Genomic DNA, 18,878 nt, shown 5'->3' on the forward strand with positions numbered 1-18,878 from the left:
CTGAAGAGGTCTTAAAAATAGCTGAGAAAAGAAGCGAAAGGGAAAGGTTTACCCATCTGAATACGGTTCCAAAGAATAGCAAGGAGAGATAAGAAAGCCTTCTTAAGTAAACAATGCAAAGAAATAGAGGAAAACAATAGAATGGGAAAGATTAGAGATCTCTTCAAGAAAATCAGAGATACCAAGGGAACATTTCATACAAAGATGGGCACAATAAAGGACAGAAAATAATATAGACCTAACAGAAGCAGAAGAAATTAAGAAGAGGTGGCAAGAATACACAGAAGAACTGTACAAAAAAAAATCTTATCCTGGAAAACCATGATGGTGTGACCACTCACTAGAGCCAGACATCCTGGAATGTGAAGTCAAGTGGACCTTAGGAAGTATTACTGCAAACAAAGTTAGTGGAGGTGATGGAATTCCTGCTGAGCTATTTCAAATCCTAAAAGATGATGCCGTTAAAGTGCTGCACTCAGTATGCCAGCAAAATTGGAAAACTCAGCAGTGACTACAGGACTGGAAAGGGTCAGTTTTCATTCCAGTCCTAAAGAAGGGCAATGCCAAAGAATGTCCAGACTACTGTACAATTGTGTTCATTTCACAGACTCATAAGTTTATGCTCAAAATCCTTCAAACTAGGCTTCAATAGTGCATGAACTAAAAATTTCCTGATGTACAATCTGGATTTAGAAAAGGCAGAGGAACCAGAGATCAAATTGCCAACATTCATTGGATCATAGGAAAAAAACCAGAATTCTAGAAAAACATCTGCTTCACTGAGTATTCTAAAACTTTAACTGTGTGGATTACAACAAATTGTAAAAAAATTCTTGAAGAGATAGGAATACCAGACCCACTGAGTATGCTAAAACTTTTAACTGTGTGGATTACAACAAATTGTAAAAAAAAATTCTTGAAGAGATAGGAATACCAGACCACCTTACCTGCTTCCTGAGAAGCCTGTATGTAGGTCAAGAAGCAAAAGTTGGAACTGAATATGGAACAACATACGGGCTCAAAATTGGGAAAGGAGTATATTAAGACCTATAGACTGATTCAGAATCGGGAAAGGAGTACATCAAGACTGTATATTGTCACCCTGCTTATTTAACATATGCAAATTACATGTGAAATGCTGGACTGGATAAAGCACAAGCTGGAATCAAGATTGGTGGGAGAAATACCTATAACCTCTAATATGCAGATGACACAACCCTAGTGGCAGAAAGTGAAGAGGGTCTAAAAAGCCTCTTGATGAAAGTGAAAGAGGAGAGTGAAAAAGCTGGCTTAAAACTCAACATTCAAAAACTAAGATTGTGGCATCCGGTCCCATCACTTTATGGCAAATAGATGGGGAAACAATGGAAACAGTGACAGACTTTATTTTCTTGGGCTCCAAAATCACTGTGGACGGTGACTGCAGCCATGAAATTAAAAGACACTTGCTCCTTGGAAGAAAAGCAGTGATAAACCTAGACAGCGTATTAAAAAGCAGAGACATCATTTTGCCAACAAAGGTGTGTATAGTCAAAGCTATGGTTTTTCCAGTAGTCATGTATGAGTTGGACCGTGTGTGAGTTGTGTGTGAGAGTTGGACCATAAAGAAGACTGAGCACTGAAGACATTGATGCTTTCAAACTGTGGTGCTGGAGAAGACTCTTGAGAGTCCCTTGGACTGCAAGATCAAACCAGTCAATCCTAAAGGAAATCAACCCTGAATATTCATTGGAAGGACTGATGCTGAAGCTGAAACTCCAATACTTTGGCCACCTGATGTGAAGAACTGACTCATTGGAAAAGACCCTGATGCTGGGAAAGATTGAAGGCAGGAGGAAAAGGGGGCAACAGAGGATGAGATGGTTGGATGGCATCACTGACTCAATGGACATGAGTTTGAGCAAACTCTGGGAGACAGTGAAGGACAGGGAAGCCTGGCGTGCTGCAGTCCATGGGGTTGCAAAGAGTTGGACATGACTGAGCAACTGAACAACAACAAAAGATGTATGTTTGATCAACATATAAGTATATAGTATATATAAGTATATATATTATATAGGGTATATATATAATGTATTATATATAGTGTATATATATATATATAGTATATATAAGTATATACAACGTAAGTTGTAGACTTATAAGTATATATTCAACATAGGTCTACTACTGTGGTAGACTTTTTATATATCGCCTCTTTAGTTACGATTAATGTTACAAAAGGCATCCTGTCTTTTATCAGCTGTTATACCCAGATTTCATCCATTTAGAATTATTAGGGGAAGGAGGATATGAAGGCACTGTGGTTTGTTCTGGACCCTTTACTTTCACCCCTTTCCTGAGATAAATTTGATTTATATCAGAAGTAGAAAGGTGGATCACTTCCATAGTGAGGAAAAACCTTTAGAATTCATTTTTATGCAGTGTGTATTTATTCTTAAAACTAATTGTGGGTTTCTGCCTTGATTAAGAGCAGATAAAAAGATTGAATCTGTTTTGCTGTTGAAATTCAAGACTTGTGAATTTAAAACATCTTTCATTTCCTTAGAGCCTAAAACAAGGCATAACCTTTTAATTAGCTTTGGAAATAAAGATATAAACAGACATTATGATTTTTATGCAAACAGCATATATTCAGAACTTAATTCAGACATAAATCTCCATGAATAATGAAATGGTCCATTGGAGGAGGGTGAACTTAACCTAGATTTTTCTAAATCTGGGGCAAACTTAGTCCATTTTACAAGAAACCTCTTTGAAACCGTTTATATTTCCATTTATAATGAGAATTCAGGAGAACTCATACAGCAAAAGGCAACCTCTTGTTTTGCCCATCTTACCTAGAATATTAAATTTCAGTTTGAGCAACTTGATTTAGAACACTTGTCTTCTCTCCTGCCTCAGTTATCAAAGCAATTTTCAGGGATGTGTAGGGTGTCTGTGTATGGGGAGATAAAACTTGAGGAAAGGATGAATCTGAGATTAGGTAACTACCTACCATGTAACTAAAACTGCTTTGGAGTATAAAAAAGCTTTAAGATCTATAAAAGTGTAACTGCTTTAGAGTATTTTGGGTATCACATCAAAATAATCTGGGGAATGGGGTTTAAAGATGAAAGGTAAGCTGCACATTTATGACTATTGAAACTTGAGTTCATTGTTCTATTCTTTCTACTTTTGTGTTTGAAATCTTTCATAATAGTTGAAGAAAAACTGCCCTGGAAACTGACCATCTAGAGAGTGAATGATTATAAAGTTAGTCAAAGTTCAAAGTTTTAAATATTTTGCCTTGAGTCCTGAAAAGAAATACAAGATTTTAGAGATGCTGTCACATAAGGTTCATAGTAGTTCAGTTGCTCAGTCGCGTCTGACTCTTTGTAACCCCATGGACTGCAGCATGCAAGGCTTCCCTGGCCATCACCAACTCTTGGAACTTGCTCAACCTCATGTCCATCGAGTCAGTGATCCCATCCAACCATCTCATCCTGTTGTCCCCTTCTCCTGCCTTAAATCTTTCCCAGCATGAGCGTCTTTTCCAATACTTTGTGTCAGGTGGCCAAAGTATTGGAATTTCACCTTCAGCATCAGTCCTTCCAATGAATATTCAGGGTTAATTTCCTTTAGGATTGACTGGTTTGATCTTGCAGTCCAAGGGACTCTCAAGAGTCTTCTTCAACACCACAGTTCAAAAGCATCAATTCTTCAGTGCTCAGCTTTCTTTATAGTTCAGCTCTCACATCCATACATGACTACTGGAAAAACCACAGCTTTGACTAGATGGACCTTTGTCGGCAAAATAATGTCTCTGCTTTTTAATATGTTGTCTAGATTTGTCATAGTTTTTCTTCCAAGGAGCAAGCATCTTTTAATTTCGTGGCTGCAGTCACCATCTGCAGTGATTTTGGAGCCCCCCACAATAAAGTTTTTGTTTCCATTGTTTCCTGGTCTGTTTGCCATGAGGTGAAGGGATCGGAGGCCATGATCTTAGTTTTTTGAATGTTGAGTTTTAAGTCATCTTTTTCACTCTTCTCTTTCACTTTCATCAAGAGGCTCTTTAGTTCTTTGCTTTCTGCCATAAGGGTGGTGTCATCTGCATATCTGAGGTTATTGATATTTCTCCTGGCAGTCTGGATTCCAGCTTGTGCTTCATCCAACCCGACATTTTGCGTGATGTGTTCTACATATAAGATAAATAAGCAGAGTGACAGTATACAGCTTTGATATACTCCTTTCCCAATTTGGAACCAGTCTGTTGTTCCATGTCTAGTTCTAACTGTTGCTTCTTGACCTGCATACTAGATTTCTCAGGAGCAGATAAGGTGGTCTGGTATTCCCATCTCTTTCAGAATTTTCCAGTTTGTTGTGATCCACACAGTCAAAGGCTTTGGTGTAGTCAATAAAGCAGAAGTAGATGTTTTCCTGGAACTCTCTTGCTTTTTCTGTGATCCAATGGATGTTGGCAATTTGATCTCTGGTTCCTCTGCCTTCTCTAAATCCAGCTTGAACATCTGGAAATTCACTGTTCACATACTGTTGAAGCCTGGCTTGGAGAACTTTGAGCATTACTTTGCTAGTGTGTGAGATGAGTGCAATTGTGTGGTAATTTGAACATTCTTTGGCATTGCCCTTTCTTTGGGATTGGAATGAAAAACACCTTTTCCAGTCCTGTGGCTACTGCTGAGTTTTTCAAATTTGCTAGCATACTGAGTGCAGCACTTTCACAGCATCATCTTTTAGGATTTGAAATAGCTCAACTGGAATTCCATCACCTCCACTAACTTTGTAGTGATGCTTCCTAAGGCCTGCTTGACTTCACATTCCAGGATATCTGGCTCTAGGTGAGTGACCACACCATCGTGGTTATCTGGGTCATTAAGATCTTTTTTGTATAGTTCTTCTGTGTATTCTTGCCACCTCTTCTTAATATCTTCTGCTTCTGTTAGGTCCATACCATTTCTGTCCTTTATTGTGCCCATCTTTGCATGAAATGTTGCCCTGGTATCTCTGTTTTCCTCTATTTCTTTGTATTGATCACTGAGGAAGGCTTTCTTATCTCTCCTTGTTATTCTTTGGAACTCTGCATTCAAATGGATATATCTTTCCTTTTCTCCTTTGCCTTTTCATCTTTTCTTTTCTCAGCTATTTGTAAGGCTTCCTCAGACAACCATTTTGCCTTTTTGCATTTCTTTTTCTTGTGCTGAACATTAATAATAGGTGTTACATGGGTGTTCAGCCCCTTTTCCTAATCAGCTAGTAAACATTTTCTTGCAAATCTTACGGCTTTTTCGAAATAATTTAATACAGGTTTTTCAAATAATTTGCAGAATCATAGAAGAAAATTCTACCATAATACTAAGGTATTAAATTTCTTGACTTAAAGTGTTTTATTTCCTTGCTAGTGTATTAACCAGATCCAAGTAACTTTTTTTCTTGCTAAATTTCAGTAATGCAAGATAAGTTCCAGAGATCTGCTCTACAACATTTGCCTATAGATGACAAAACTATTGTACACTTAAAAATACTAAGGGGGATATTTCATGGTATGTGTTTTTTTTTTTATTTTCATCATCTTTATTTATTTTTTCATTTATTTTTATTAGTTGGAGGCTAATCAATTTACAAGAATAGAAGTTTGTTTTTTTGTACAAAACAACTTCTATTCAGTTGTTTTGGTTGCATCAGCAATTGAACTTTAAGTTTTCTTTTTCTCTCTTAACTTTGCTCAAATAGCTTCAATTATTCAAGAAGTTTTCTTCCTCCTAATTGTTTTGAATGTTTTGAAGCATGGTGTAGATTTGCCTTTTGTTGACCTAGTTCTTTTCTTTAATTGCTGCTTATTTTTTTCCAGCATTTTGTTAATGATAATTTTAGACAGAAAAGTTGAAATAATTGTGCAGTGTACATCTATATATCCACCACCTAGATTATATAATTAACATTTTACTACACTTACCTTTTTACATACCCATCTATAAATCCTATTTTTGATGATTACAAAGAAAATTGCAGACTTAAATACATTTCCCCACTAAACATTTAAGTATATGTATTGTTAACTACAGTTTAGTATGTATTAAAGGTTCATTTTTTTTAAGGTTCTTTTCAGAAAAAAAAGTTTACATGTGATGAAATGCACAAATCTGAAGTGTTTGATACAATAAACTTTTTACAAATCACACATCCTTGAAATCCAGGCCTTTATCAAGATAATATTTTCATCACTCCAGAAAATTCTCTCATGCTCCTTCCCAGTCAATCCCTGCTTCTCCCATCCCAGTCTGATTTTTCTCTTATCATAGTTTGTTTTTCAAAGTGTATGTAAATGAACCAGAGCATGCACTCCTTTGTGTAAGACTTCTTTAGCGTAGGTATTTGGAATTCGTCCAATGTGTGTGTGTATAGTTCTTTTTATTGCTGAGCAGCATTTCATTGTACAACAAAAACCATTGTTTATTTATTCATTCTCCTTTTGGTGGAGAATGTTTGTTTATTTTATTTGTTTATTATTTATTAATATTTATTATTATTATAAATAAATAATGTTTATTTATTCATTCTCCTGGGCCATTTCCAGTTTTTAGATGTGAATGAAGTTGCTATGAACATTTTTGTACAAGTCGTCTTGTGAGCATTTGTTTTCATTTTTCCTGGAATTACTGGATCATAAGTTATGTATATGACTAGTACAGAAATTCCTGCATTTCCTGAAATGATTGTACCATTTTGTACTCTCATCAGCAACATATGAGAATTCCAGTTGGTTTTCATCCTCATCAACATTTGGTGGTATTGCTCTTTGTGATTTTAGCCATTCTGATGGGTTTGGTAGTAAGCGTTATCTCGTGGTTTTAATTTGCATTTCCCTGTAATTATGTTTAACACTTTTCCATGTGCTTCTTCACTTGGCATATATATTTCTTTTTGAAATTGTTCAAATTGTTTGTGTTTTTGTTACTGAGTTGTTGGAGTTTGCATATAGTGGTTGCACATCTTTTCCAGATATGTTACTGCTTTTTTAATTGTCTTATCTAACCAATGTATAAATGTTATATACCCAGTTACACTTAAAATAATTAGGCCAGCACTTGCAATGAATTATTAGACTGAACATTAAGCTGGTCTGATATCCTAACCAGTGGTCTGATGGCCTAAAAGTTAATTATGTAAAATAAAAGACAAAATTTCAGGAATCTGAATTAATTAGGGGAAAGCTAATTGCTAAAAAGTCCATGACTACAGAAAAAAAAACTTGCAAAGTAATGTCAACTGATAGCTTCAGAAAATATTACCCAAATGTACTCAGATTATACTAGCTTAATAATGACCAGCTTAACCTCAGTTTATGATTCTTCTCACTGATCCACAGGTTGAAATAGCTCTCTACAAGTATCATTCTTTGGATACTTAGTTTTGTCGGTGTTGTAAGCTGTAGCTGTTCTGGTCCCTTCATTCATCATCTCAGAGTTGTTTATGAATGCTTACAGTTTTCTAAATATTTAACACAACTTTATTTAATGGGAAGTATAAAAGTTATAATGTTTATTCTTAATCATCTACTTTTTAAAAATATATTGGATGGTGGAGGTCTCCCTTAAGTGTGTATGCTGGTTAAATTATAGTGTAAAATCCATTGTTGTTCACAAATGTTTATTAATAATAGGTGGCTAGAAATGATTATGTTGCAAAAGGGAGGAAAAGAACACCTTAAATCTGAGCAGCCATGTATTTCAGAGGAAAAAGTAAATGCTTTATTTTTGCTTATACTGAAGCTAAAAACACACAAAATCTTTTTATTGTACAAGATACATTTTAACACATTTAAGGATGACAGCTTTGCGCTTCCTACAGAAAATATTTAAATAAAAGTAATAGTTTTCTCAAGTTTTTAGCTTTTAAAATAGTAGTCTGTAAAGCCAAAATGCCATTTACACAAACACATTTGGAATTTTCCTTTTTCATGATTAAGCTCAGGAGATACAATTTTAACCTGAAGTTTGATGCATACATTTTCTGTATGGTGTGATGTGTGATTAGGGCCTCCAACTAGGCTAAGAAAGTTAATTAAACACTGCCTGTGTTTACTAAAAGTATTCTTTATCTTCCTCAAATGTTGGTTCCAAACTACATTCATTGTTTTGAATAGGAAGAAATTCTTCATCCTCAGGTTCAACCTGTTTTTGAGAAATTTTGAATCCTGTGAGGAGTTTAAATAGTGATATTTTCTTGAATCCTACCACTGGTATGCATTTGTATGTTATAAGAAACAGACAAATTCGTTACCATCTTTCTAAATTCCATATATATGTGTTAGTATACTGTAATGGTCTTTATCTTTCTGGCTTACTTCGCTCTGTATAATGGGCTCCAGTTTCATCCATCTCATTAGAACTGATTCAAATGAATTCTTTTTAATGGCTGAGTAATATTCCATAGTGTATATGTACCACAGCTGTATAGAACAGACTTGTGGACTCTGGGAGAAGGCGAGGGTGGGATGTTTCAAGAGAACAGCATTGAAACATGTATATTATCTAGGGTGAAACAGATCACCAGCCCAGGTTGGGTGCATGAGACAAGTGCTCGGGCCTGGTGCACTGGGAGGACCCAGAGGGATCGGGTGGAGAGGGAGGGTGGGAGGGGGGACCAGGATGGGGAATACATGTAAATCCATGGCTAATTCATTTCAACGTATGACAAAAACTACTGTAATGATGTAAAGTAATTAGCCTCCAACTAATAAAAATAAATGGAAAAAATAAATAAAATTAAAAAAAACAGACAAAATGTTTTCACTGGAGAACATATGGGTTTACTTTTGCTATGTTAGAAGAGTAATTTGAACAGTTAAAAGTTTTTAGGTTAATAATTTATTGGATTGTCTTTAACATTAAGAAAACTACAGACTAATGTATTAACCCCTTGGGTTTCTAGGTTTCCTTGAGCTCATGCAACATTCATTTTAGTGCAATTGGTTTCAATGATTCCTACTAGACACTCAAGGATTCTGACTGCTTCTCCTGCCCAAGTATATACGAAGCACAGTTACCACTCTGCTTATTGGACCACAGGCTACATTACTTTGGTTATTTAAACCGATTGCTTAATACATATTATAGAAGGAAGTCCTACAAGATGAGACCAAAAATGGATGAACCTGCTACTTCAAATAATATGACTATATTTTATATAGGAAATACCTAGTGTGAACATGTGATTTTCAAATGACCTGAAAATTCAGCTAGCTGTTGCCATCCTCCCTTTAGCACTGCCCCCTATTTCTGTTACTAGAGCACCTTCTGAATCCAAAACCCTCCCCTCAATTTTCTGGGGCGGCTAGGGCTTTTCTTTACTGCTTTTTCTTCCTGCTAACAGCCTAGCTGTCAGAGCCTCTGTATTATAAAGTATTATTTCTTATGGATCAAATAAGGTTTGGGAAGCCAATTCTGAGTTTGTTTACAACATAAGCCATTGGAAATTGGAATGTGTTTTACTGTTTAAATGCAAATATTTCAAGAGCTAAGTCATTAAGGTTCTCAAATCAATGATGGTTCTATATCTAAACATGGTATTCTTTAATGTTTCCTCCTTGGGAAGCTATAAACTTATTCCAGTAAGGCTGGCACTGTTCCAAGCGTGTTTGAAACTAGATTCCAGACTTGAAAGAGGAATGAGGCTTCTTTTGGGGCTGATGGACATTTTTGTATCTTGATTTTGGTGGTGATGATTCTAGGGGTATACACAACTGTGAAAACTCACTGAATTGTACACTTTAAATGGATGCAGGTAGTTGTACACAATTATTCCTCAGAGCTGATAAGGAAAAAACTAGATTCAAAGAACAGTTTCATGTTACTTTACAAACCCCACAAGAAACTTGTTTTATAATTGTGCCTATCAAAGTTCATATTGTGTGACAGCAGGTGAAAATTATTTTTTACTAGAAAAAGTAGAACTAACCTCAGTTGTCCAAATTTTTATCAAGTATGAACCTAAAATTAATTTTGACTGTTTCTTAGAATTAATTTTATAAGATTATGATTTTCTACCATTGAGGGTATTCAGACATTGTATTGTGTGTTTTGAACATCCTCCCAGAAGCAGTCGTCCATGATGGTTTGAGTAATGTCAGCTTTCGAATATGGGTACAGCTTAAGGTGGCTACTTTGAAGAATTTTAAAGAACAACATTAATTTGGGCATATTAATTGCCATGTTTATGAAAATACCAGTCTCATTTTATAATCTTACTTTATATGTTTATCCTAAATTATGAGGCCAAACTATGACAGGGGCTTCCCTGATAGCTCAGTTGGTAAAGAATTCACCTGCAATGCAGGAGACCCTGGTTCGATTCCTGGGTTGGGAAGATCTGCTGGAGAAGGGATAGGCTACCCACTCCAGTATTCTTGGGCTTCCCTTGTGGCTCAGCTGGTAAAGAATCCACCTGCAATGTAGGAGACCTGGGTTTGATCCCTGGGTTGGGAAGATCCCCTGGAGAAGGGAAAGGCTACCCACTCCAGTATTCTGGCCTGGAAAATTCCATGGACTGTATAGTCCATGGGGTCTCAAAGAGTCGGACACGACTGAGCAACTTTCATTTTCAAACTATGACATCAGATATAGAATCTAGCTTTCTTCCATACTACCCTTTCCCACTTTTACCTTTTATTTCTCTTTTCTGTAGAGTTTTGGTAAATTAATTTTATTTCTTAGATAAAATTTGGGGAAATCATTCCTTTCAGTAAGTGGTCATATGTGCATGTTTATAAAAGACAGTGATATTGTACAATTTAAAATGTAACCTTACTATGAGTCAGATATGTTAAATTTAGGAATACAGTGATCACAAGGTGAGAATGTGCCGTGATCTGAAATTCAACCTCGATATATATAACTCAACATTTGAAAAAAGATTGGCAGCTTTTTCAGAGATAGTTTTCATATACTGTTGCACTTCTGGGTTGTGTTAAGGGAGAAAATGATGATGTTAATGTTTTAATCCAGAAACTACATATTTTAAAAATCAAGGAGCGCCACCTCAGTTTGGTTATTGGAAAAGTTTGACGGTGTGATGATTTAGCACTACATTTTAAAGTGCTTATCTATACTAGTCCTTACTTTGAAAGCTTTTCCGATTATCTCTTTACCACACCAAGTACCTCAAGCACTCCCCATAAAAGTCCAAAGCCTCCTTTTTGTCTTGTCACCAAAGGGCCAGTTTTAAGGGTTGTATAAGACCAGAGAATTGTCAAGAGGGTTACTAGGTTAGAAGGTGATGAGTCACAATGATTATTGTGGGATATATTGAACATTGTGGGACAAGACAAAATGGCCAAACCTAGCTTAAATGTACTTGCAAATGGTTGGTTATCATAGGCTAAAATAAAAGTCACACTGCCTCCAAGGGTGATGTCTCGTGTTGACATCAAGGTTGTCAAGGGTTGACAAGGTGTTGAGAAGGGTATGCCTGTTTTGCAGTGCAGCTCCTGGGGTATTAGGTGGCTCTGGAACTTGCTCATAGACAAAGTCAAAGAGGAAAATACCCTGCACATTGCTGAAAATGGCATTCACACTGCAGGTCATTCTTTTATTTAGTCTGTTTTGGTTCTATCAAGTCATTTGGAGTTGTCAGGAGGTTTTTTTTTTTTTTTTTTGAGGGTGAGGGATGATGTTTGGTCAAATGTGTGCTATAGTCATGGATTGATGAAGGTTGATTACAATGACCAAAATTTGCAGGTTCTTTTTGTTACTATGGAAATGGTCTTTCATTTGGATAGTAAAGAGAAGTTGCTACAGAACTTTCACAATTTTCACATCAGATGAACTTTTGGCATAAGGGCATTCTGCTTGATTTTATATTTAAACATTAATAATTCTTAATATGTACATGTCTCTCAGGTACCACAAACACTCATGGTATGTCTTTAGAAAAAGACCACAACTCAGATCCAATAAAGTAACAAGTATAAGAAAGAGATCCACTCTAGAGCTTAAAAATACTAGAAAAAAAAAATACTAGCGCATCCTGGCCAGCTGCCTGTATCATTCCAGTAATTAACTCCTTTGTTTCTTAATAAACATTCATTTTCTTAAAGTAAAGCTCTCAAAACCGCCTACCAGCACCTTCTCTGGACCACCATGCAGTATATAGATGAAAATCCTAGGCCACATATCAACATGAATAGTAATATCTCAAGTATACAGTAAATCTGAATTATGCAGACTTTAATTCACAAAAAATATATATTTGGTTTTTTTATAGGTAGGTTCTCTCTTCTGACTGACAAGCTTTGGTTTTCCTTCAAACTAGAAACCCCAAATCCTGAGCGCTGTCTGAATAGCTGTACTACAGTGGATGCTGCCTTGGCTGTTCATTTTAGCAATTCCTCATCATATCTCAGGCAGTTTCTTTCCATTGAGCCTATTCCTGTTCCCCTCCCTTCAAAATGATTTAGTAATTACCAAAAGGGATGAAGGGCCAAGCCAGAACAATCAAATGCTATTAAGTTTCATTGCGTGTGTGTGTGTGTGCACGCGCACAGATAAGACTTTTACAAACATCCCCAAAAAGTGCAAGCCATGACCCACATCTGTTGGAAAAAGCGATGGGAAGGGTCTTTGGAAATACAGTAGAAATAACATTTCTCTGTACTAAAGTAATGCTTGGGTACTCCGTTCCCAATGACTAATTCTACACCAACAAAGCATATATTTGGGACAGTTAGCTAGATAAAGCATGTCAAACAATCTACACAGATTTGTAGCAAATTTGTAGCAAAGCCATAGGGTTTGGGGTTGAAGGGAGCTGACAAGTATATATGGAAAGGTTATTTGAGTGATTCAGATAACTACATCAGCTTATATTAGCTGTGTGTGTACAAGCAATCTGTTTACTGTTTTGAAATGTGATTACCAAAATAACATGATCAATTTTTCTTGTGTACTTTTTCAACAGGAAAGAACGCCTGACTCACTTCGAGTCCTTTTTCCTGATGGTTGAACAAACCAAGATCTGGGCCATTTAAACTGTTAGTTAAAACACCCCTTCAGTCTCAGCACAAGGCAGTATGAATGTCAAATGGTTATTTATATTTCCTAGCTAAGCTATCAACTCATTTTAAGTCATTCAGAAGGTAGAGGCCATGGGGGCGGGCGGGTGGGTTTGATGTGTGTGTGTGTGTGTGTCTTTAATCAAGTGCAGACAAATGTTTAGATGTTTTGAACTTAGCCGAAATGCCCTAAATTAGGTCAGAGTGGAATGAAAAATGACTATGAGAGGCAAAAAGAACCAGGAAATTTTCCAGTATGCCTATGTAAGTGGACAGGAGTATAACTTGGAGATTTATATCCCTATAATTTGACATCTTCCAAAAATAATGATTTTGAATTTGGAATCATTCCTTTTTCTTTATACTCCACTGGATTTAAAGCTGTAAGTGGAGGACCTACTTCAACAATGGCCATTTTTTAATATACTTCAGATATTTTCTTTGTAAACAATTTTGCCCTTACTAATTATGAAGTGAAGTGAAGTTGCTCAGTCGTGTCTGACTCTTTGCGACCCCATGGACTGTAGCCTACCAGGCTCCTCTGTCCATGGAATTTTCCAGGCAAGAGTACTGGAGTGGGTTATTATGAAGGAGATGTTAATATAATTATGATGGAATCAAACAAATATAGGTGTCCAGAAATGATAAGAAATTCACCTGTTATGGAGGTGAACCGTGGTATACTTAGACAAAAAGTGATTCTTGAATCATTTATTATTATATTTGACTTTGGAGTACATATAAATTTAACTTTACATATAAATATGTCAGTCTTAAATTATGGAGTTCATGACATTTTGGGCAAATGAACAAAAAGGTACAGTGGCCAATCCATTTCCACATCTCCTTTGTGTATATATATGCTTAATAGTAAATGTCTTGTTTCTATGATCTAGAAGAGTAGTTTTATTGACTGGCTTTCTGACCTTGAGCAAGTCATTACCCTTTTCTGGGCCTCTTTTTTTTCTTTCTATTTGTAAAATAAGAATTTAGAATTGAGTAGATCCCCACTAAGTTTCTCTTTTACTTCTAACTTTTATGTTTATAAATTTACTCTCAAGTTGACTTATACCTTCTCTGGGGTCAGAGAACATACTTAAACCTTTGATTTGAAATGTCTTTCTTGATAGTAGCTGATCCAGAGTTAACACAAGTCTCTTTCCTACTTTCTACTGGAATTAGAGTTATTAAAAATGTTGGTGTCACCATCATAGAAGTTAAGGCAATAACTGATTAGCTTTAACAGCTAATTGGCTTCAATCCCCAACATAGCTAGGCCTCAGCATAGCTGCTGAAATCTTAAGCCCACGTCATAAAGACAATAACCCTTAGACGATCTGAAAAGGAATGAAATATGACACTGGTTTCTTTCAGTAGTAGAAATTGCTACTATGATTTATACATATTCTCTCTTTGCCACATAACTGAGAGAAGACTGTATTTTGGACCATGGATCTATCCCTGGCTATCCTTATTTTCTGACAAATTGATAAAGTAACTGCTGGAACAATTAAGCCTAGGTTATCATAAGTACATGCATTTGTAAGAGAGATGAAATAGGGCCATCTATTGGTTTCTGGTGCCATCCATATGAAAAGAAATGTAGCCTAGGTGCTGTTTATTATTCAAAGTGAATTTAGTGGCACAAAGACAGAAATATAGATCAATGGAACAGAATAGAAAGCCCAGAGATAAATCCATGTACCTATGGACACCTTATCTTCGGCAAAGGAGGCAAGGATATACTATGGAAAAAAGACAACCTCTAACAAGTGGTGCTGGGAAAACTGGTCAACCACTTGTAAAAGAATGAAACTAGAACACTTTCAAACATCATACACAAAAATAAAATGAATTAAAGATCTAAATGTAAGACCAGAAACTATAAAACTCCTAGAGGAGAATACAGGCAAAAACTCTCTGACATAATCACAGCAGGATCCTCTATGACCCACCTCCCAGAATATTGGAAATAAAAGCAAAAATAAATAAATGGGACCTAATTAAACTTAAAAACTTATGCTCAACAAAGGAAACTATAAGCAAGGTGAAAAGACAGCCTTCAGAATGGGAGAAACTTAATAGCAAGTGAAGTAACAGACAAAGGACTAATCTCAAAAATATACAAGCAACTCCTGCAGCTCAATTCCAGAAAAATAAATGACCCAATCAAAAAATGGGCCAAAGAACTAAACAGACATTTCTCCAAAGAAGACATACACATGGCTAACAAACACATGAAAAGATGCTCAACATCACTCATTATCAGAGAAATGCAAATCAAAACCACAATGAGGTACCATTACACACCAGTCAGAATGGCTGCTATCCAAAAGTCTACAAGCAGTAAGTGCTGGAGAGGGTGTGGAGAAAAGGGAACCCTCTTACACTGTTGGTAGGAATGCAAACTAGTACAGCCACTATGGAGAACAGTGTGGAGATTCCTTAAAAAACTGGAAATAGAACTGCCATGTGACCCAGCAATCCCACTCCTGGGCATACACACAAAGGAAACCAGATCTAAAAGAGATACATGCACCCCAGTGTTCATCGCAGCAGTGTTTATAATAGCCAGGACATGGAAGCAACCTAGATACTCATCAGCAGGCAAATGGATAAGGAAGCTGTGGTACATATACACTATGGAATATTACTCAGCCATTAAAAAGAATGCATTTGAATCAGTTCTAATGAGATGGATGAAACTAAAGCCCATTATACAGAGTGAAGTAAGCCAGAAAGATAAACACCAATACAGTATACTAACACATATATATGGAATTTAAAAAGATAATGATAACCCTATATGCAAGACAGAAAAAGAGACTCAGATGTATAGAACAGACTTGTGGACTCTGGGAGAAGGCGAGGGTGGGATGTTCTGAGAGAATGGCATTGAAACAAGTATACTATCAAGTGTGAAACAGATCGCCAGCCCAGGTTGGATGCATGAGACAAGTGCTCAGGGCTGGTGCACTGGGAAGACCCAGAGGGATGGGATGGGAAGGGAGGCGGGAGGGGGTATTGGGATGGGGAACACATGTAAATCCATGGCTGATTCATGTCAATGTATGGCAGAAACCCACTACAATATTGTAATTAACCTCCAACTAATAAAAATAAATGAAAAAAAAAAGTGAATTTGGAAACTGGGAAAGTTGAATCTGTAACTTTAGAAAACTTCCTTCTGGAAAGTAACCTGTTACTGATGTCAGAGCCACTTAGAGTAGTCCCACTTAGGAAGCAGGAGGTTTGAGTAAATGATTGCTTCAGGTATGATCAAGGAATTATTTTGTGATAGTCTCTTGCCAAATGGATCTTGATGCAGCTTGTTCTCTTGGTCACTTTTTCCTGGATCTGAACTTTGTTCTTCAACACCTCCTCTTGTTTCCCCCTTATCCCCAGTTTGTGGCTTTTTCCTGCAGAATATTTTGTCAATCACTGAAGCTAGGACTGGAATAGGAATCAATTCAAATAACAGAAACTACACTGTCAAAAACCATTTTGGCGGCATATTTGCACTGAGAATGCTGCATTTATCTCAATTTTGCCAGAAAGCATACACATAAATTTCGATGGTTTCGTATTACTGTTGACCCTTACAAGAACGGGGTGACAACCAATTAAGTTTCTTAAGTTTTTGAGCTATGTGTTAATCACCAGGACTCAGACCTTGAGCTATTTTAGGTCATGTGTTAAGAGTGTAAGTTGGGGATACCTTTGTGCTAATGTTGGTAAGAACCACCCTTGTTTAGCAAGTAATCAGTCACTGGTTACCAGGTCTAACATGATGACCATATGCATTATGGGTTTCATTTTTTAACCTTCACCTATGTTGTCTGATGAGGTACTCTTAAGCTGTGGAAAATAATTTGTTTTGGTGTATAATGCAGTTTTCTTTAAAGACAGTAGAATTTGGATCATGTTTGTAGTTCCATGAATTCACTAGGGTTGTTATGTTATATATTTAACACCAGTTTACACATGCAATTCCACTGCCCCCACTGAGCATTAAAACTGCAACTTGAATCAAGTTATCTAAACCTAAAATTGTTTTGTTGTTGTTTTATCAGAGAGCAATTGACTAAAATGAAGTTGTTTTCAGATTCTGATACCTCAGCAAGGTGTCATTTTTCTGATAAAATATTTTCAAATCCAGGTTTTTATCTTAGAAATACTTTTGATAGCAATAATGATTAAAACTATCAACAGTAGATAGGATCCTATAAATATGCCAGCTAATTATTTTTTCTTACCAATGTATGAGATGTAGTGACTATTGGTTAGAGTGCAGGAAACGTTTTTAAAAAGAGTCCACATCCTAAATACTAATCTTGATATTATCAAATTTTAAGATGTAGTAAGCTAACTGAAATACACAAACACAGGAAAGGAATTCACTAACTTATTAGATATGACATATACTATGGGGGTAAATAGTCACTGGCATACATTAGGAAACTCACAAATCTTTAAGAAACAAAAAACTCAACAGCCCCCACAATAAGGAGAAGTTGCAGTGTTTAAAACAAAAACACGAAAGCCAGTTATACCTAGAAACCACAAGCTAACAATTCTTTGGAGTCTATTCAGTCTCCCTTTGATGCTGTTCATTGAACCAGAATGAGCAGCGTGGAGCACTGAAGGGCAACAAACATAGGCAGGTGAGTTTGCCTCATCTGATAGCTGGTGGGGACTGCTGAGCACAGCCCTCAGCCCTGTGGGGAAATGGTGTGAGATCCCAAGGAAGGTCAGGAATCTGTGCGGCAGCGACAGTAGCAAAGTGGCACCTGGAGCTTCAAGGAAGCAAGGGTAAGAAAAGCAAAGCCAAAGGGTTAAGCACCCGACTGCACCTCTGCTGATTAGGGGCAAACACCCCTTCAGTTGGTTGTGAAATGGACTTAGTGTTTTATAGGTATAAAAAGGCAAATAATAGTAATACTAATAACAATAACAAAAAAAATTAATGTAGCTATAAAAGATGGTGAAAGAAATAGGAGTTTCACTCTCCTGTCTAGTGGGAGGGGGCAGTGAGGGAATCATATTCTATGTCACCTCTGAGAGCAAAAAATGAGAAATTTTCTGAGTTCCAGGACACATGATAACGGCTTGACTTAGAGCCGAGTTGTAACTTGTTCTTCCTGTCCATCACCCCATTTGTGCATGAGCAGGTCACAGGCCTCTCCCCACGTTTCAAATACATCCTCTGAGGAGTCTAAAAGTTTAGAATTTGAGGAACAGATGCTGGAAACGCAGTGAAGAGAGCTGGAACAGGCTAGAGGGCATTCAGTGCTCTGAGCAGTGCCCCGGGCTTCACCTAATTCTACCTCACTGAGGTTAATTTCACTTTGAGAACAGGCCTCTGCTTTCCCTTTCTCCATCTGAGAATATCTGATGTCCTGCCACATATAGTGTGGCTGAACAATTCCATCAGAGATTGTGTACATTGGCTCTGAACTGGGTTCAGACATATGACCATTAAACTTGGAGAATAGGAGACCCAGTTTCTTGAGAGAGGGACCCATGAAGGATCGTTTGCTTGATGACTCAGCTTTTGACTTGCCTTGGGCACCACCAACTCTTGGCATAGTCCTGATGAGAGGTGGCCCATGGCAGGCTTTTTTCTTGCAGCCTACATTGAAAGAGACACTCTTGGATTTGGCCCGAGCCCCACCACTGCCATCATTGGTATCATCCCTCTGAGAGAGTTCAGTGCTGCTAGTGGAAAAACTTCTCCTTTGGTGCTTCCTGTTCCCCAAGAGGTCAAGCACTTCATATCGAAAGCTGGAGATATCCTGCTTTAATTCCTAGGGCAAGAGAGATGACACGT

General features: G+C 36.9%; 1 protein-coding gene across 1 annotated transcript in view; it reads right to left on the reverse strand.

Annotated features, from left to right (window-relative positions):
• Nucleotides 1-7,725: 7,725 nt before the first annotated feature.
• The window catches only part of TRPC5 (transient receptor potential cation channel subfamily C member 5), a 309,416-nt gene continuing 298,263 nt past the window's right edge, over nucleotides 7,726-18,878 (reverse strand). The window contains exon 11 of the mRNA XM_020881534.2: nucleotides 7,726-18,855. Within this exon, the coding sequence (XP_020737193.1) occupies nucleotides 18,163-18,855 (693 nt within the window). The 3' untranslated portion in view covers nucleotides 7,726-18,162. The remainder of the gene's footprint in view (nucleotides 18,856-18,878) is intronic.

This window comes from Odocoileus virginianus, unplaced genomic scaffold (assembly GCF_023699985.2).
Source record: "Odocoileus virginianus isolate 20LAN1187 ecotype Illinois unplaced genomic scaffold, Ovbor_1.2 Unplaced_Scaffold_1, whole genome shotgun sequence".
NCBI classification, from domain to species: Eukaryota; Metazoa; Chordata; class Mammalia; order Artiodactyla; family Cervidae; genus Odocoileus; species Odocoileus virginianus.